The 16,200-nt window shown below is 34.8% G+C and overlaps 1 protein-coding gene across 2 annotated transcripts in view; it reads right to left on the bottom strand.

Annotated features, from left to right (window-relative positions):
* The window catches only part of sfxn5b (sideroflexin 5b), a 31,309-nt gene that overhangs the window by 8,237 nt on the left and 6,872 nt on the right, over positions 1-16,200 (bottom strand). The window contains exons 2-10 of one of the 2 annotated variants that reach the window (XM_030146178.1): positions 12,127-12,195; positions 9,831-9,908; positions 6,411-6,437; positions 6,248-6,302; positions 6,126-6,151; positions 5,915-5,968; positions 5,678-5,734; positions 4,747-4,812; positions 1,140-1,230 (exon numbers count right to left, since the gene is read on the bottom strand). In XM_030146178.1, coding sequence (XP_030002038.1) covers positions 1,140-1,230; positions 4,747-4,812; positions 5,678-5,734; positions 5,915-5,968; positions 6,126-6,151; positions 6,248-6,302; positions 6,411-6,437; positions 9,831-9,908; positions 12,127-12,195 — 523 coding nt within the window. The remainder of the gene's footprint in view (positions 1-1,139; positions 1,231-4,746; positions 4,813-5,677; positions 5,735-5,914; positions 5,969-6,125; positions 6,152-6,247; positions 6,303-6,410; positions 6,438-9,830; positions 9,909-12,126; positions 12,196-16,200) is intronic. The other variant, XM_030146179.1, reaches the window with a different exon arrangement.

Below are 16,200 nucleotides of genomic sequence, written 5' to 3'. Positions count from 1 at the left end.
AAAACGGAGAAACTGGTCTAAATGGTTTGAAATGTCTGATATCTAAGGACTTAAAAACTACTTTCTACAGACATTTTTTGTGCTATTGTAGCTCTTAAAGGTCCTTCATAGTACAGCATGTGACTAAAATTAGTACATATTATGACCAAATAATGTGTTAATGTATTCAAATACAGCTATCGTGTGTCTTCATTTCATTTGAATATGTATTTTTATTAATGTTTTACTGTGTAAATTTTAACACAAATGTACTTTATACTTTCCTTTTTAAAAGCAGGCTTATTACTTCAGTTTTAATGCATTTTATTATATAATGTCATTTTACATCATTGTGTATCTCCTCAACACTGGTGAATATCATGCATGACCAAAAAAAAAACACACTAAAAACATAACAGACATACAAAACATGTCATAATGTTTAAGATCTGTTGCTGACATGGGAAATTATTTGCATTTTGTAGTAACATTGATTTTTTTTTTTCTTTTTCAGCGTATAATTTTTTTAAACTTTATTTGATGTTAATATGGTTTATTATAAGAAATGAGGTTTTTTTTGTTTGTTTTTTTTTCTCTTCTTGAGCCCACTTCCATTTCCACAGACAAGATAAACTACTTGCATACACGTACACACAACCACACACACAGACACACTAAATACTTACAAACACTCAGTACAGGTACCTTTCTTCTCCTCTACCCCTTTTCCACTACCCCCACCCCCCACGATTTATCAACAAATATCTAAATCTGTTGTCTGTCTAGGTCTGTTAACAAGTGTGTTGTATTGTCTTGTATCTATAACTGTTGCATTATTTGAGTGTCTGTTTTTTACGTTGCACTTTGGTTGTTCTTCATTTGTCACATCACTTGTTTGAAATAAAAAAAAAAATGCAATAAATAAATAAAATAAAATTAGGTACAACCAGCCTTCAATATTTACTTTTATTCTCCACATTTGTTCACTTTTTACTTGGCTAAAGAGTCTGAATCATTTTTACTTTAAATTTTATACATTGTACCACTACTTGATTAAAGATTGTGTGTATTTTCACCACCTCTGTCTATGACTGTATCCACCAGAGGGCAACACAATGACAAACTAACAGAAGGTTACACAGGGGCGTCTGAAAACCTACCAACAGCTGGGAAGGGGACGAGTCTCTGAATTATCATTCTGGTGGCGGGGCTCAGCTTGTTGGCCTTCTGGATCAGAACATTCAGTCCAACCTTTAAAAAACAGCCCAACTGTATATATTAAATGCAAAACAACAAACACACAACTACTGTATAGTTATGGTTATTTTGATGCTCACAGTAGAAATACTCAAAGGTACATGTACACTGTACAACTCATTTCACGTTCTTCTGAAGAACAACTGTATGTTTAACCGGTTTCTACATTTTCAATGAGTTCTGTCAAGTATTAGTATGTTTAGTGTGATTTCTCAGACAGGCTCTATGTACATCTGTCTAAAAGGTGTTTCCTATGTTCATAATTCTGGTTTAACATTTTTTATTTGGTATTTTTCATTATTTGGTGTTGTAAACAAATAAGTCTTTTCTATTTTGCAATGACACAAAACAGAAAACAGTAAATATGAATGAATATGAATCATCTCCAAATCTCTTACGATTATTATTTCATTACATTTACTATTACAAAAAAAAGATTAAAAGTAATATTAACCCTTTATAGGGCACTCATAGAAATACTCTGAAATTCTAAATTTCAACCTTTGTGTGTTATTGGAGGACATAACAGGATTTTATTACTTTTGTGAAATTTTCAAATCTTTTTATTGTTACGTAGAAAATTAAGGTCAGTGAAGTTGCCATATTTGGTTCCTTGCCCATAAGTATAAAAACAATTAAATTAATAAAAAATAAATAAAAAATACAAGAAGAATATATAAAAAATACAAGAAAAACACATGTAAAGTGAAAGGAACATGCATCTTAGAACATCACTTTTAGAACATTACATGCACACCAATACTCTGATCATGACCCAATTTCTGCAGTTATCAGATTATTCTAGTGATAATGTAAACAGGACAATCTGATAGGTTTTATCTGATAAATTATCAGTTATCTGATTATGAAAAATTGGATTAACACACCTAGATTTCTCCCACATACTCCAATGTTTTCACACATGTAAACAGGTTAATCTGATTTATTTCATTCTTTTACATCTGTGCATGTGTAAACACAATGAAAACTAGTAGAGAGCGGAAGCTATGTACTCAAATGTGAGTGGAAGACAACAGGAAGTGTAAGTCTACCACCACTACATACGTACATACGTACTCCGAAAGAAATCCAATATTGGACTGGAGCGTCTAACCCAGGATTTTTCCGTTTTCACATTATATGTGCAGGATCTAATTATTACAATTATCCGATTACTCCCGGATATCGGACTTTTATAGTCATGTAAACAGGCTCATTATCCCTTTGAACATCATTCCTTACATTAGTACCATTACTTCATGGTAGCTAACAAAGCAGGTACACTTTTCATGCAGCGGTGGACCTTACAGACCCTGTAGACCACGTTGGACCTGAGATTGTTGACTCATTATCCTCACTGTAACTGTTGCTGTAACTGTCTTGTAATGTATGCGGAAATTACTACAAATAGTCACTTGCCCGATAAAGAGTTAAAGTATTTTACATTTAAACTGGCCTGACTTCTTGAAAACTGGTTCATGGCTGATTCTTGTTGTGCAGCTCACATCAAGCAGAATCACAGTTACACAACAAAACAAAAATAAAACACAGGAAGTAAGGTGAGTCGAAGCACCGGTGCATCACATCTGACAAACAACAGACCTGCTGATGCCTCTGTCGTCACTATTTGATGTTTGTTTGTTTAGAGGCATCAGAGGCTGCTGCCATAACCCACGTACAGTAAAGTGTACCTTTCCACTGCAGACACTGATATATACCACACAGAAAAAGAACAGCCCTTCACATTTAACACTGCTGTTAAAACACGGTTAATCTTTTTGATATTATCTTGGTTGTAAAAATCATTATAGCACTGACATGTTCACTGAAATAAATACAGCGGTGTGCAAAAATATTAGAACACTTGTCAAATCTTAAGAAACTGGTGGTTTATTTGTTCCCAGAGCTTGAATTTCACTTTTTTTTTACCATTGCAAAAGGTAAAGGCAAAGGTACTAAGAATATTTCACCTACAAATTTATCAGTCCAGTCCCTTTTTTTACATTTTACTCTAATATTTAGTGTGGCCCCCCTTGGCAACAATCTAAGGAAACTCTCTGGAATGAGCTTCTGAGAGCGTGGAATGACACTGGGGTTGAAACTCTCAGAAAATACATCGACACAATGCCAGCAAGATGCACTGCTGTGATTGTTGCCAAGGGGAGCCACACTAAATAGTAAAATGTTAAAAAAAAAAAAGACTGGAATGATAAATTTGTAGGTGAAATATTCTCAGTACCTTTGCCTTTACCTTTTGCAGTGGCAAAAAAGTGAAATTCAGGCTCTGGGAACGAATAAACCACCAGTTTCTTAAGATTTGACAAGTGTTCTAACATTTTTGCACAGCACTGTATTTACTTTTGAGTGACATACTAAGAACGTGTTTAGTCAAGAAAAAAGAATTTCAAGAATTTTCAGAGATGTGCATTTGCTGTTTTGTAAATATTAAAGATGATTCAAGACATGTACCAGGTAAGAAAATGACATTAAGTTTTCTGCTTCTGCTATTGTTATTATTATTATCATCACTCTCAGTCATTCTTGCTATTTATTTATGTATTAATTTATTTAGGATTACTGATAGTTATACCATAGTAACAACTATTCTCCCGGGAGTCCACACAAAAATGAGCAAGTCATACATCCGACATTACTGACAGTAACTGACAAATGAAAAACATAATTGCATCAGTTATTGATGAAAAGGTATTCCCTTTAGCTACAACACTTGTACAGTCACGGAAAAAATTATTAGACTGCTCTTGTTTTCTTCATTTTTTTGTTCATTTTAATGCCTGGTACAACTAAAGGTACATTTGTTTGGACAAATATAATGATAATAACAAAAATAGCTCCTAAGAGTTTAATTTCAGAGCTGATATCTAACCATTTTCTATGGTTTTCTTGATAATAACCAAAATCGCTTCAGTTCTTACATCAATATCTGTGGCACTGTACTGACAAAAACAGTGCTTTTAGGCATTCCATGTTTTCTTTTCTGTCAGTTTTAGTCACATGATACACACAGGAGTTAGTACTTGATTGCATAACCATTGTTTTTGATGACTTTGATGGTCTAAGAATTTTTTTCCCACAACTGAATTGTTATTATTACTTTCAGTCATTTTTGCTATTTATGTATTAATTTACTTTGGATCCTTGTTAGTTATTACTGCAAAAAACAAGCAAGACATACACCCAACATTACGAACAACTGACAATAAATGAAAAACATAATTGTATCTGCTACTGATGCAAAGGTATTCCCTTTAGCTAAAACACGTGTGTATGGAGTAGCCTTGTACTGTTTAATGTACTGAAAAAAAACACTATTAGCAGTGCTGCTCACAACAAAAAAAATATAGAATGCAGTAAAAATACAACTATAAGTGTGCATACATCACATCCAGTTATGGTCAAGTACAATAACATTGAAGAGGCTGCCATCAGTAGCTGTCATGAGTAAAAATAGTTGAATTCTTTGAGAAAAATCCACAGAAACAAACTCACTGCAATGGAGACGGCACTGGTCACAGCTCCTACGTAACCTTGAAGAAACTTGGATGTTGGTGTGGGCTGAGTGTGGACAAAAGAACAACAAATACAGCTTTATTCATGGTTACCTTGTGAAGCTGGGTATGAAATTAAAAACAACACTGGTCAAAAATCACTTTTATATTTTACCTCAATCAGGTATGTTGAGTCCAAATCTGAGCTCAGAATTTCTCTGACATTTTGAGTTAGTTAACACAGACCCATTAGCAGCATATCCCAGCAGTATTTTAATATTCAATCAATTGTATGTGATTAAAGTTCAGATGATCGTAATACATGAAAGATAAACATAGTGTAGTGTAGTGTAGTGTAGGGGCGGCCATGGCTCAGGTGGTAGAGCAGGTCGTCCAATAACCGAAGGGTTGGCGGTTCGAATCCCGCTCTGTCCATGTGCTGTTGTGTCCTTGGGCAAGACACTTCACCCTCCTTGCCTCCAGTGCCACTCACACTGGCATATGAATGTTTGGTGGTGCGAATTGGCAGCCACGCTTCTGTCAGTCTGCCCCAGGGCAATGGCTACAGATGTAGTTTACCACCATCAGAGGGAGAATGTGAGAGCGAATGAATAATGGATCAATAATGTAAAGCGCTTTGGGTGTCTAGAAAAGTACTATATAAAATCCAATCCATTATTATTATTATTGTATAGTGTATGACGAAAAAACCTAAGTTAGAATTTTCTCTAGACCCCAGACTGAAGAAATCAGTGGTGATCACATATTTCACTAAAAGCTCAATGAATTTGTGCAAATTGTGCAAAATGTTCCTGACAAACATAAAGATCCAAATTATGACCAATTAGTTGAAGAAAACAGTAAAACCCAATATTGACTGATATGCGATTAAATATACAATACAACTGTGTTCTACTTCTGAATATCCCTACCTTTGTAGCATTGCGGTTTGCATAATTCACACAGGCATTATGACTCTGGTTCAGCCACTGACGGAAAGAAGGAAAAAAAGAACAGACAACACACCAGTAGCACTTAATTTGACAAAATCTGTTTTTCAGTTTATGACAAAAAGGAATGTTAGACTCTACAATAAAAGTGCACTCACCGGATGTTCTGAATGGATAATAAATGCAATGGCTGTACAGTATGTGTCTTAGTTACAGTACCTGCCATATAATGGTAGACACCACAGTCTGATTTGGAAGAAGAAGGCCAATGACCTAGATGAAACCAGGGAATAAGAGCTTATTTTTGAACAAAATAAGTCCAAAGTCTCATTTCATCTGTGATAATGTCAATGGATAACTTCCGTAGCCAAGTCAGGTTGATGTGTGATTAAATGTATGTTTTTTTGTTTTTTTTTCAAATGGAACTTACTATTGGTGTTCCAAATGGTACATAACCTGCACAGTGAAGAAATGATTTTTCAGTGTAAAAAACGATGAGAAAAATGGAAGAACTTCAGCCACTGTATCAAAGATCTTCATCTGAGGTCATACCTGACATTCGAAATGGCATGAAGATCTTCTCTCCTGTGTCAGGATGAATGATGGCCTGCGTGCAGAGAGCATGGCATCATCGTCATGCTGCCAGGAGCTGACAGAGCTGAATGTATGGAAGAGCAGTAAACCTGTGTCCACTCACAGCTGCTCAAACACTTACCTGCTTGATCTTTTGCGCTTCCCACAGCTACAGAAATACATAATAGAGGTAAAAGGAAGAATTAGTTTGCATTGAATTCCTTTGATATTTACATTTCTACACAGCATCATTCACTTAAGGAAGGGTATGATCATTATTTGGATTTGTATGGTGTGTGTATGTAAACATGGGGGTGCAGACGTGTGTTGATGTACAGCAGTAGACATAAACTGGTGTGTATGTATAGAATAGAATAGAATAGAATAGAATAGAATAGAATAGAATAGAATAGAATAGAATGCCTTTATTGTCATTATACATATGTACAACGAAATTATAAGAGACAACTCTCTAGTGGTGCGTAGTGCAAACAGTTTAACCCTTTCATGCATAGTGGTCACTACAGTGGACAGCTATTCTACAGCTGTTCTCTTGTATGTTCATGGATTTTGTTGTTCTTTTCGTTGTTTTTTTTGTTTGTTTGTTTGTTTGTTTTTTTACACATCTTTATTAAAGTTTTAAGACACTACATGTCTTTTCTGACATGAATTGGTAACATTATGTAGATCTCTCCTGAGGATAAACCCCCAGAATCACAAGCCTTCCCCACAGTTTTCACACAATTTATCAGTAAATACATGTTTCTGTGCGTCAAAAATTAAACGTGTGGTGTCCAGCTGAGTGGATATTTTTGTAACTTCATGAAAAATAGGTTCATAAGAATTTTTTTGTCATTATTACTTTTTTTCATATATTTTTAAATTTTTTTTACAATTATTTTTATTTTATTTATGTAGTTTTTATTTATTTTTCAGAAGAAAATTTTCAATCACATTGTTTTTTTCATGCCTAAAGAGGACTAAAAACACTCAGGAAAAAATTTTGATTAAGGTTCTCATAATTTGTGCATGAAAGGGTTAAAGAAGAAGAAAGAAAAAGAGTAAATATATATACAGAATAAAAACAGGCATGTCACCAACCAAGAAACAGCAGAGATAAGAATATATTGCACTTTGACCCTGGTGAACACTATGAATATATGTTAAATATATGTCCTTTGTGAGGTATTGTCATTGCAGTGTGTTCAGTACCCGTACTGCACTTGGATAGAACGTACTGCTAAATCTGGAGGTGCGGGCTTGGATGGACCTGTACCTCCTCCCTGAGGGCAACAGTGAGAACAGGCTGTGTCCAGGATGTGAACTGTCGAGGGTGATGCTTCTGGCCCTGCGCAGACACCTGGTGTTATAGATGTCTGACAGAGAGGACAACTGGACTCCTATGATGCTCTGGGCTGACTTCCTGACTCTTTCCAGAGCCTTCACGTCAGCCTGAGAGCTGCTCCTATACCACACTAAGATGTTGTGAGTAAGGATGCTCTCCACAGAACATCTATAGAAGGACAGCAGCAGTTCCTGGGACAGGCTGACCCTTCTCAGTGACCTTAAAAAGTACAGGCGCTGCTGTGCTTTTTTCACAAGGGCACTGGTGTTAGTGCCCCATGTGAGGTCCTGAGAAATGTATGTACCCAGGAATCTGAAGTCACTGACCCTCTCCACGGTGTCCCCTCAGATGAGAAGAGGGGGGGATCCTCCGTCTTCCTCCTGAAGTCCAGCACCAACTCCTTTGTTTTCGAGGAGTTGAGTGCCAGATTATTAAGGGAACACCAGGTAGTGAGGTTCAGGACCTCCTCTCTGTGGGCCGTTTCATCATTGTTGTGGATCAGCTCCACCACAGTGGTGTCATCCGCAAATTTGACAAGGATGTTGCTGTTGTGGATTGGTGCACAGTCATGGGTGTACAAGGTGTACAGCATGGGGCTGAGCACACAGCCCTGGGGGGCCCCAGTACTCACTGTCAGGACAGAAGGGTGATGAGGCCCCATCCTGACTGACTGCAGATGGTTGGTGAGAAAATCTCCGATCCATCTGCAGGTGTGCTCGCCAATACCCCCAGACTGTGCAGTTTGGACAACAGTCTGCTTGGAATGTGACTGTATGTGTGTATGTAGATGTGTATGTGACTGTATGTGTGTATGTATATGTGTATGTGACTGTATGTGTGTATGTATATGTGTATGTGACTGTATGTGTGTATGTAGAAGTGTATGTGACTGTATGTGTGTATGTAGAAGTGTATGTGACTGTATGTGTGTATGTAGATGTGTATATGACTGTATGGGGGTACAGGTTGGTAGGGGTGTGTTTATAGATAATCACAATCTTATGTTGTATATCAAGTGACTAGCACTAACAGTCTGAGGTCTGGAATCAGGGGTAGGACTGGATAAGCAGTGGCTTCTTCCTACTCCCTTTCGGGCAAAACAGTTGTTCTTTTTTTTCTATTATTTGATTTTTTGTGTATTGTTTATCATTACTATTTTTATTTTTCTGTTGTTTAGTTTTTTATTTTGGTATTGTTTATTATTATTATTATTACTATTTTTAGTTCTGTTCCATATGTTTTGTATTATGTCTGTGTCTGAAATAAACTAACCTAAACTAAAAAAAAACTCTCAGAGACATCTCTATTCTAAACAGATAATTTCATGTTTTTTCATTAAACTGTTACTGCAGATTCTTAGTAATGAATGATATATATAGGGACGGGAATCAAGAACCGATTCTTTTTGAGAACTGGCTCCCAGTAGCTCGATTCCTTGGAATTATTTGCTTCCCTGCTTAACAATTCTGCTTATCGATTCCACCTTTGACGTCGCACGCACGCTGCATTGTTTTGGTCAGAAGGTAGCCAACATGGTGTTAAGGCAGAAACGCTCCAAAAAGACGACACCAGGTCCACTTGTAACACTTGCAAAGCTTCCGTTTCTTTAAAAGGGGGAAATACCTCCAATGTGCACAAACATTTGTCCACAGCATGTGATTCATTTGCAGGAATGTCACGTGTTTGATACGCTACTTAGCGACGCTTGTGAATCTGGCGGCAGAGTGAACACCAGGCCGTCATCCAGGCCAGGTTGTGATGGGGGCAACAAACGTCCTGACGCCTCAGATAAAAGTTTGCAAAGGTAGGGAAAGGAAAACAAGGTGCACAACAACAGGAGACATAGAGGAATTAGTAAAGCGTCTTAAGTTTCAGTTTTACTCTACGGTGGCCGGCATCATCAGTTATTATTATTTGTGCTCACTGTATATGTTACATTTTCTGTGCAGAGATGGAAATATAAAAGACAGTTAATGCAAACAAACCTGTTTGTACTCTTTTATTCCCTCACCCAATGAGAATCAATAAGAGAATCGATAGGGAATGGATAAGGAATCGGATCGATAAGCAAAATCGATAATGGAATTGGAATCGTTAAATTCTTATTGATTCCCACCCCTAGACACATACTAACATATACAAATTTCCCATCTGTGGCAGAGGCTTACAGTGCTTCATACTTTGTGCTGCATCCCATTATCACCAGTAAAGACTCACCTGATGATCAGAGACTCCTGATGGAAGCGTGCCATGTCGATAATCATCCAGGAGTTTGATGCTGTCTTTCAACTGTTTCTACATCAAAATAAGAAAAGGGAAATAAAGGGTGCTTAATTAGAAAAAAAATATTTTATTCGTAAACTTGTTGGCTTTAAGGATAAATACAATATCTGTCTTTCAATAGTAATACTGAATGTTAATTTTCAGTTCGTTAAATCAAAGGCCCAGAGCAGTTTCAGACTTCTGCCCGCCTGTATTTATTCTGTTTTTCATCAGTTTTCCATCAGTTATAGTGATTTAGAAGAACTCAATACTTCATCTTTTCTTTTAAAGTCCAGCTTTTACATTCTTTTTACCTGAGAATGGATCATTTTACTGAAATCAAACACTAAAAAATGATGTTTTTACTGTGAACATTGAAGAAACTCACTGTTTTCAGCTACAAGATGATTTTTTTTTTCTCTACATCTAATCTTTACGAAGCAAGTTAAGGCCCTTCATATTAATACTGTTGAGGGTGTTTTTCACTGTATTTATTTATGTTTAACAATCTGACTATGTACACGTATCGGACAATAATTATATTATCAACTAAACCAATGCAAACAGTCAAACATATGTTTGCATTAATTATGGAGCCTCTGAATGTCCAAATGAGACAAAAAATAGAGAAGCTACACATTGATATATGATATGATATGATATATGATGTGACGTGACCCTGATGTGACGTGACGTGACATGACGTGATGTGACATATGATATGATACGATACAATATGATACGATATGACAAGATATGATATATGATATGACATGAAATTATGCAAGATATGATATGATATGAAATGAAAAGATATGATATATGATATGAAATGATATGACACATGATATGATATGATATATGATATGATATGATACGATATGACATGATGATATGATATGATATGATACAATATGATATGATATGATATGACATGATATGATATATGATATGACATGAAATTATGCGATATATGATATGATATGACATGAAAAGATTTGATATGATATATGATATGAAATGATGATATATGATATGATACGATATGATATATGATATGATATATGATAAGATAAGATAAGATAAGATATGATATGATATGATATGATATGATATGATATGACATGACATGATATGATATATGATATGATAAGATATGATCTAATATGATATGATATGATATGATATGATATGATACGATCAGTCTTGGCTTTTGAGGGTGGACACAAAATGTCTTGTTCTAATTAGACCAATAAATGAAATGTAAGTGGTTAAAAAATAAAATAAAATTACAAATCTGTCGACAGATGGACTCATTCATTACAGTTTTAATATTCAACACTTGACATAATTCAGTACCTAATAGAAAGGGTTGGAATGAAATTAAAGTACTTCTTCTTTACTACTTTAGTCTACAAGTTGAGGTACATGTGTTTTACTTCCATTTTAAGCTACTTTAAACTTAAGCTCCACAACACCTTGGAAGAAAATATTCCACTATTCACTCCACAAACCTATTTTCAGTATTTCTAAGTGTTTGTTGTTAAGTTCCCTTTGTGTGTTTTTCTCTTCCATCTTAAGCAAAATAACCTGTTTAACCCTCGTGGAAAAATTCTATCAACAATTGAATCCTTTTTTCTCTACTGTCAACAAGAGTGTCCTGCTGTCTCCTATGTCCTCTTGATGGAGAAATTTGTTGTTAGTATACATTATATTAACTCTCAATCAGCCCTGAGCATTGTAAAAACAAGTTAATATTACTTATTTTGTTGTTCTTGTTGGGGTTTTTTTGTATGATTTTGCCTTGTTTTGTTTTGCAAATTAGTTGTGTAATTTAGTTGTTTGTATCGTGTTTGTGTGGTTCTTTATATCTCAGTACAAGTTTGTGTCAATGCATAATTTAATAAAATAAAATAAAAACTCTTGGAATAGGTGCATAATTCAATTTAACAAAGATGAGAACAGGGGTAGTTTTCTGAACTCATAAGACGCTGACTTTTCAGAGGACAGATGATGATCTTATAGAGTAGGAATCATCGCTTTACATTAAAATGAGCTCAATATAAAACATCTACAGCAGTAAAATCAGTCAAAAACATCCTATATAATAGTAAAACATTAGTATTCTGATATGGAATCGAGCCCATACCAGCTTAGATATTTAACCCCCAGTAATGGCAGCCTGTGTTAATAAATGAGATGATTTGTATTAAACACATGTAGTTCATTGCAAACATGGATCAAATTTTACCTCGGACACAAACAGGGTGCTGGGGTCAATGATGTCGACGAAGTGTCTCAGTCGACCGAGGAATGAACCCTGGAAAAGAAAATTTGACAAAGTTCATTCTTAATGAGAACAGACACATGATTATAGAAGATTATGCTCTTCTCTTTGACTGGATAATTCTCACATGAAGGGTTCTGGAGTCATTCATCACAGCTTACTTTAACATTTATTCCTAGTGAAGATCTTAAGAATACAGTTTATATTTCAATGCTATTTCAAGGTAGGTGGTGCACATTATACTAATATTACAAAGTCATAAAAAATGCGAGTTTTAACTGCAGTACATGGTAGAAAGAATTGTTATGTTAACCCCTAAAAGACCCAAACAGCCACTGGTGACCAAAATCATCTACCAATCTAAAATATTTAATACCTGTTGATCCACTAATTCTATCAATACATGTAAATAATTGGTGTAAAATACAGTTTATCATTTTTTCATGGTCATCAGATATGACCTGTTTGGACATTCAGAGGCTCTGTAGTTACCGTGGAAACACCGTCATCTTCTACGACATTGATTCACCATTATAACCCATGGAGTTGGATCAATGACAGTGATTAGACACACTTGATTTATGTTCAGTTAATGATATCCTTACTGAAAAAAAAAAAAAGATTTTTTTCTTCAGTTTTCTGTGTTTCTGATATAATAATCCTCAACTTTAATCTGACTTTTTATGAACATCTACGTGATCAGGAAATTAAATGTACAAAAAGACCTGGTTTTCACTGAAAAAACGCAAAATAAATAAGATAATATTACTGAATTTACTACAATATCTACATGATCAGTGAATTAAATATAGGAAAATACATGATTTATACTGAAAAAACTCAAATTAAAGAGGATAATATTATAATAAATGGTGATAAATCACTTAATAAAGGTTAAATACAGGGAAAAATTAATTTGGGAACTGCCACATAATAGAATAGAATAGAATAGAATAGAATAGAATAGAATAGAATAGAATAGAATAGAATAGAATAGGCTTTATTTTCACTACACCAGTTGTGCAACAAAATAGCAGAATAACATTAACAACCATATACTTCAGTTTTCCTCATCTGTTTATTATCTGTTATTTTCATTATTAGGACTCTAAACAGATGTAACTTTATCATCAAGGAAACAAAAGTCATGTATTATGTTGTATAAATGTGAGATGGGGGTGGGATTTAATACGTTTTCTTCTTCCCACTCCTTTGTGAGCAGTTCATATTGAACTTATTTTGTTATTACTAGTGTACATGGCAATTGCTATATTGTCTTAATCATCTTTATTTATTAATGTATTTGCTCTGCTATTGGTTCCTTGTACACCTAAAAATGTTTGTTTTGGTTTTTTTTTCTGCTTGAAACAAATAAATGAATAAATAATATTAACTATGAACGACTTGAAATTTCTAAAGAAAAATAGATCCAGTTTTAACCATTTTATGTCTCATTTACATGAAAAAAAAAATCACACAGTTAGGTTTAATATTATTGGGAAAATAGTTTTTAGGACTAATGAGCTTACTATTATGTGTAAAAATGAACTTATACACTATCAATGAAAAGATTTGAGTATACTAAATGTATGCCTTTATTGTCACTATACACATGTACAATGAGATTTAAAAAGCAGCTCCTTTCAGTGCAAACATATGCATAGAATAGTCAAATATATGCATAGAATAAAAAACAATAGATTTCAGTAATAAATAAATGTATCATGAGATAAAATAGTTAAAATAAATTATATATACAGTACGAAGTATTAAAAACGAAGTATTAAAAATTGCACAGTATTGTGGACAGAATGGTATTGCGCAGAAGTAGTAAATACTGACTGAAAAGAGTTGAAAAAAATATTATATTACTGATATTATATATTATATTCAAAGTCTTTGTAAATTTTCCCCAACCCTGTGTATTTAAAGACACTGATTAAAACGATTCCACCCTTACAAGCAACATAAACTCATCTTCACATCAAAATGCCCAAGTTCTAAGAAATATTTTTACTTCCGCATCCTCAAGAGGAGCTTCAGCCCTGATTCCAGCTTTTTTCTGTACGTTTTATCAGATCAGAATTGAAATTATCGGAAGTATTTGTTCAGGCTCATCATCATCTAGCCACGTGTGTTAATTATGAAAGCGTTTTCTCATTCTTCAGAAGAAACTGCAAATGCTCTATCAGATTCACTTAAATGAATCGTCTCTCGTTTCCTACATTATTAACTACTTGTGTGATGCCGATCCAAATGTATTTGCACTGATTCTCCTCCAAAGCATCAAATCATTAGTTCATGGCGTTACGTACTGAATAAAACACGGGTCGACCGATTATCATAATCTGTCAAATATATTTAACACTAGAGTTTTTTTTTTTTTTTTTTTTTTTTTTTGGCAAATGCAACCTCGGTTTGTACTGTTGAAGTTGAAAGTATGAAGCATTAGATACAACAGCTCACAGGTGCATCTGACTCCACTGTAATTCCCCATACAGCACTGCATGTACAGTCCTGCCTCACGGCGCTTTCTACATTTATAATTCTGTATTTTTTTCCTGTTGTGTTATGCAGTCCAGTACAACAGTCCTCTTTTTATTTTTCTATTCGTTTATTAATTCAGACTGTCAGGAAATTACAGCACAAACACTGAAGGTGTAAATGCAAATCTCCCACATACAGAAATGTGCAACTTTGTACTTTAGAAATAGATGAAAATGTACCGCTTTGTACATTTTTAACAATTATCATACATATCCTAAGAAGTGTTTACATCAGAAAATACAGTTTTGTTGACAACATGTCTAAGCATGTGGACTGTCAACATAATAACAGAAGAACTTGTTATTTTTGAAGGCACTTAGATGATTATTTTGAGGGAAAAAGACAAGACGTTCTCCTTTTATCTTTTATAATCTTTTCTCTTTATTGATTAATCTTGTCTCTTAGCTGTCTTAACTCTCTCTTTTTAATTAATGTGCTGTAATATATTGTTTTTTAGGGTGCCCATTGTCATTAGGAAGGGGGCTACAGCAGGATACTAAGCATGTTGGCTAAAGCTGCCCCCTTTTTTAATGTTATTGATACAGTTAATTAATTGGGATTGTCCACGATACAATAAACTGATAAACTAAAATAAACTAATTTTGTGCAAATTATGGGTTTTTGTGAAAAAAAATGATCCGTATGATCTGTAAATGCACTTTATCTACATCTGCAAGACTGTACACCAGGCATGTCCAAAGTCCGGCCCGGGGGCCAATCACGGCCCGCGGTCAGATTTTATACGGCCCACAGCTTCGGTTTTATAATGTATTATTTATGGCCCGCTTGGACTGTTGATCCGAGTACATGAATCATAAAAGGTTCCAAATGCAGTTCCTCCTTTCACCTCATGGTGGCAGCACCACTCTAACTCTATCTGGCTCTGTGACCTTGCCGTGAACCCTTTTCGCTAATTTCTAACCATGGCACCTGTAAATAAAAAAAAGGAAAGTTGACAGTGAGGGCCGCCGCTTCCAGGAGAGATGGGAATTACAATTTTTTTTCACTGAAAATCGAGGTGATTGTGTTTGCCTAATTTGTTGAGAGCTTGTTGCCTTGTTTAAGGAATTCAATGTAAAGAGACACGAGCAGACAAAACATGCTAATGCATACGACAAGCTAGCAGTGAGTGAGCGTTCTGAAAAAGTGAAGCAAATTCAAGCTGCTTTAAACTCCCAACAGTGACTCTTCATGTGAACCTGGGAGTTCAATGAATTCACCACCAAGGCAGGCTACCAAGTTGCCAGGTTAGTTGCCTATAACTGCTGGTGTTATGTAGTTGTAGATGTGACACAAATATTACTTTCTGAATGATTTTGTGAAAGACAAGAGTAAGAGTCATATGTTTTCATGTTAAACGTTAACAGACTTTACATTACTGAGTAATATATGAGTAATGATTACTCATATAAGTCATGTTTAAAATGAATGTGGGGTTAAGATTTTTATCAACTTTTTGGAAGTTTAAGATACTCTATACAGTTTGTTCTG

The sequence above is a fragment of the Sphaeramia orbicularis genome, chromosome 10 (assembly GCF_902148855.1).
Source record: "Sphaeramia orbicularis chromosome 10, fSphaOr1.1, whole genome shotgun sequence".
NCBI classification, from domain to species: domain Eukaryota; kingdom Metazoa; phylum Chordata; class Actinopteri; order Kurtiformes; family Apogonidae; genus Sphaeramia; species Sphaeramia orbicularis.
This window is presented reverse-complemented; position numbering and strand designations above follow the sequence as displayed.